The sequence below is a fragment of the Acanthisitta chloris genome, unplaced genomic scaffold, assembly GCF_000695815.1.
Source record: "Acanthisitta chloris isolate BGI_N310 unplaced genomic scaffold, ASM69581v1 scaffold1831, whole genome shotgun sequence".
NCBI classification, from domain to species: domain Eukaryota; kingdom Metazoa; phylum Chordata; class Aves; order Passeriformes; family Acanthisittidae; genus Acanthisitta; species Acanthisitta chloris.
The window spans coordinates 1,943-6,348 of record NW_008654136.1 but is presented as its reverse complement, the minus strand read 5'-3'; the positions used below and the strand labels follow the sequence as shown (position 1 = coordinate 6,348).

General features: G+C 50.3%; 2 protein-coding genes across 2 annotated transcripts; both read left to right on the top strand.

The window, feature by feature from the left end:
* Positions 1-432: 432 nt before the first annotated feature.
* Positions 433-1,175, top strand: LOC103810453 (G8 domain-containing protein DDB_G0286311-like; the record flags this gene model as incomplete). Its single annotated transcript, XM_009083349.1, has 2 exons — positions 433-736; positions 1,012-1,175. Coding segments are annotated over 2 exons (468 nt in total), but the record flags the coding sequence as incomplete, so codon positions are not given.
* A 484-nt stretch (positions 1,176-1,659) lies between these two features.
* LOC103810452 lies at positions 1,660-2,909 on the top strand. The gene is made up of 3 exons (XM_009083347.1): positions 1,660-1,803; positions 2,328-2,443; positions 2,513-2,909. The coding sequence occupies exons 1-3, from the start codon at positions 1,660-1,662 to the stop codon at positions 2,907-2,909; spliced, it is 657 nt and encodes a 218-aa protein (XP_009081595.1).
* Positions 2,910-4,406: the final 1,497 nt, after the last annotated feature.

The window sequence follows — 4,406 nt, the reverse complement described above, 5'->3', positions numbered from 1 at the left end:
GAGACAACAGCCTCAACCACCACTCCCCTTGCACAGACAGCCTCCCCTACGCCTGGCACAAGTTTAACTGCTGCCACGACATCCCCTCCTCATCTGAGCTCTACTCTGGGGAGCACATCCCCACCTCTGACCACACCTGCACGTGTCTCTACTCTCCTGAAAACATCCACTGCTATTGGGACAGCCACGTCAACCACTGAGGCCTCTGTTACAGCCACTGCTGAAAGGGTAGAACCCTCCAGTACTGCTGTCCAGTCCACATCCCTTCCTGAGACAATGGCTTCCCTCTCATCCACACTTGCAACGACATCTGCTCTTGTGAAAACCACCACATTTCGTACTGCTACAGTACAAACTTCCAGCTCAATTTCAGCAACAACTAGTTCATTCCTTTCCAGCCCACCTGGAACATCCACGGCTGCTCCTTTAAAGACCACAGCAGGAGAGACAACAGCCTCAACCTCTACACTCAGTACACATACGACATCTGCTCCTGGGAGAAGCCCAACTTCTGCCTCCACCTCCACTCCAAGTGTGAGTTCTACTCTGGAGAACACATCCCCAGCCCTGACCACACCTACACTCACGTCTACTCTGGTGAAAGTCTCCACTACCGGTGGTACAGCCATGACAACAACTCAGGACTTATCCATGGCCACCTCTGAAACCTTTCAAACTTCTAGAACGTCTTCCCAGTCCACATCTCCTCCTGAGATTACACTGTCATGGTCACCCAGTACAGCAGCAACGTCTGTTCTTACCACAACCTCCATACAGCTCTCCACTACAGCAAAACCCTCCAGCCCAGTTCCTGCAACAACCACTGCAGTCCCTTCCAGCCCAACAGGAACATCCACTGCAGCCCAGTTCCTGCAACAACCACTGCAATCCCTTCCAGCCCAACAGCAACATCCACTGTTTCTCATGAGATGATCACAACTGCAGAGACAGTCTCATGAGATGATCACAACTGCAGAGACATCAGTATCGACCACCTCCCTCACTGCACAGACATCCTCCTCAACTCCCTGGAGAAGATCTACTGCTGCCACCACCTCCATACCTCATGTCAGCTCTACTATGGAGAACACATCCCCACCTCTGACCACACCTACATCCAAATCTGCTCTGGTGACAACCACTATTGTTACTGGGACAGCCACATCACCATCTGAGGCCTCAACTGTGGCCACCTCTGAAATGGTCCCATCGTCCAGTGTGGCTGTCCAGTCCACAACTCTTCCTGAGACGTCGGCTTCCTCCTCATCCACTCCATCTCAGACATCTGCTCTTATCACAACCTCCACACTGCTCTCTACTACAGAACAACCCGTCAGCCCAGTCCAAGCAACAACCACAGCAAGAGCTACCACAGTCTCTTCCAGCCCTGCTGGAACATCCACTGCTTCTCATTTGATGACCACACCTGCAGAGACAACAGGCTCAACCACCACACTCCTTGCACAGACATCCTCCTCAACTCCTGGGACAAGCCCAACTGCTGCCACCACCTCCACTCCTCATGTGAGCTCTACTTTGGGGAACACTTTCCCAGCTAGGACCACCGCCACACCAACCTCTACTCTGGTGAAAACCTCCACTGCTGTTAGTGGAACTACATCAACCACTGAGGCCTCATCAGTAGCCTCCTCTCATACCATGAAAACTTCTAGCACAGCTTCCCAGTACACATCCCATCCTGAGACTACGGCGTCACCATCATCCACTCTATCAGAGCCATCTGACCTTATCACAACCTCCATACAGTTATCTACTACATCCCAATCATCCAGTTCAATTCCTGCAACAACCTCTGCAGCCCCATCCAGCTCAGCTGGAACATCCACTGCTGCTCCTGGAATGACCACAACAGCCTTGACCACGGCCCTAGTTGCAGAGACGTCCTCCTCTACTCCCGGGACAAGTCCAACTTCTGGCACCACGTCCACTCCTCATGTGAGCTCTACTATGGAAAACACCTCCCCACTGCTGAGCACACCTACATCCAAATCTGCTCTGGTGACAACCTCTACTGTTACTGCTACAGCCACGTCACCAACTGAGGCCTCAACTGTGGCCACGTCAGAAACGGTCCAACCCACCAGCACAACTGCCCAGGCCACGTCTCAAGCAGTGACCATGGCTTCAGCCTCATCCACTCCAACAGGAAAAGTTACTCCTAGCAACACCTCCATCCTCCTCTCCACAACAGCACACACAACCAGCCCAGCTCCTGCAACAACCACTGCAAAAACCAGTGCAGTACCTTCTAGCACAGCTGAAACATCCACTGCTACTCGTGCAGTGACCACAACTCCCGCATTAAGATCGGCTGCTGTCACCACCTCCACTCCTCATCTGAGCTCTACTCTGGAGAACACTTCCCCACCTCTGGCCACACCTACACCCACCTCTACTTTGCTGAAAACCTCCAGTGCTATTGGTACAGCTACATCAACCCCTGAGGCCTCATCTGCAGCCACCTCTCAAACCATGCAACTTTCTACCACAGCTGCCCAGTCCACATCTCTTCCTACGACTATAGCATCACCATCATCCACTCCATCAGAGATGTCTGCTCTTACCACATCCTCTACACAGCTCTTCTCTACAGCACAACCTGCCCACTCAATTCCTGCAACAACCACTGCAGTCTCTTCCAGCCCAGCTGGAACATCCTCTGCTGCTCCTCTGAGGACCACAAGTGCAGAGACAAGAGCCTGGACCACAGCACTTGTGGCAGAGACATCCTTATCTACTACCAGGACAAGTCCAACTGCTGCCACCACCTCCACTCCACATCTGAGCTCTACTCTGGGCAACACGTCCCCAGCTCTGTCCACACCAACACCTGCCTCTACTCTGGTGAAAACCTTCACTGCTTCTGGTACAGCCACATCAACCACTGAGGCCTCAACTTCTATTACTATGGGTCCCAAAACATGTAAGTTACTGAAGAGTGAGTGTGAATATTCTTCTATTATGACTTATGAAATATTAGCAGTTAAACTTGACTTTGGGTTTTTCTTAAGCATTACATGGTTATCACATTATACTTTTTTCCAAAGACTCTTGTTTTTTACGATGAAATATTTACTTCTATACTAACAGTATTATGCAGAACATGATGGTCATTTTCCTTTCTTGTTCACATGATTTTAGTGTTATGTAGAGATGTGTACATTATGGATAATAATAATTATGGATTAGAAAGCAATGAAAGGCCAAGGACATGGTGTGTTCTCCTTACAAAATTCATCAGCATTAAGTAATACAGTATTGTATTCGTGCAATATTCAAATTTGAGAAAAGCTAATATTTTAGCAATCATTTGAAATGCTAGCATTTTAAAAAAAACAAGGAAAGTTTTCTGATTGAAACTACAGAGATATAAGCCATAAGATGGAACAGAGAAGATGGCAAAAAAGAGGCCTGGTTTGGTAATACCAGTGTGGGCAGGTGCCATCTAGAAGTGCAATGGTTTGCCAACCCAGAGCTCGGACACCGTGACTCTTCCCTTTGTCACTTCCCATCTGTGCTTTTTCCAGCTACCACTCATCCACCAGCCACAGCTGCAGCCCTTGAGCAATTCACTGTCAACTTCACCATCACCAACCTGCCATACACTTCTGATCTGGAGAATCCCAAATCTGTGAAGTTCAATGCTACACAAAGGGTTATGAACACCTTGGTATGTGGATTGTGGCAAGACCACAGACTTACCACTGCTCTCATAAAAGTGAAGAGAGTGTGGAGAGCTGGCCAGAGCTTAACTGTGAAATTTTCCCCTTGACAGCTCAACAGCCTGCTGAAGGAAAGCAGCATTGGTCCTGATTTCCGTGGATGTGAGACAACTGCCTTGAGGTATGGGTCTCTCTCAAAAGTCTGTGCAGGTCCCTTGGTCTGAGCAGGGGATGAGTCACAGTCATATTTGGTTGGCACTTGTCCTATGGAGGCAGCACCCCCCCCGAGGCCTTCTGTGCTAGAGCCTTCCCTCTCATCCTCACAGCTTTTGTCTATATGCTGATGCTGTAACCCCAAGATGATTCTCAAGTCCTGCCTGGAAGGGCCATGGAACTTCCAAGATGCTGCCTGGCATGGAGAACACATAGAAGAGGTGGGCTCAGATATGGCACTGTGTTTTCCAGGCCAGCGAGTCAGGGGCATGAGACACGGGTGGACGCTGTGTGCACCTACAGGAGGGACCCCTCAGCTCCACCTTTGGACAGGGTGGGCCTGTACCACGAAGTGAGCAACAAGACCAGAGGCATCACACAGCTGGGCCCCTACAGCCTGGACAAGGACAGCCTCTATGTCAACGGTGACCTATGCCCCTTTCTCTGTCTCCTCTGCTGTCCCATGGCAGCTATCCCCGAGTCCTTCCCCTGCCCCACCGCAGGCTCCAG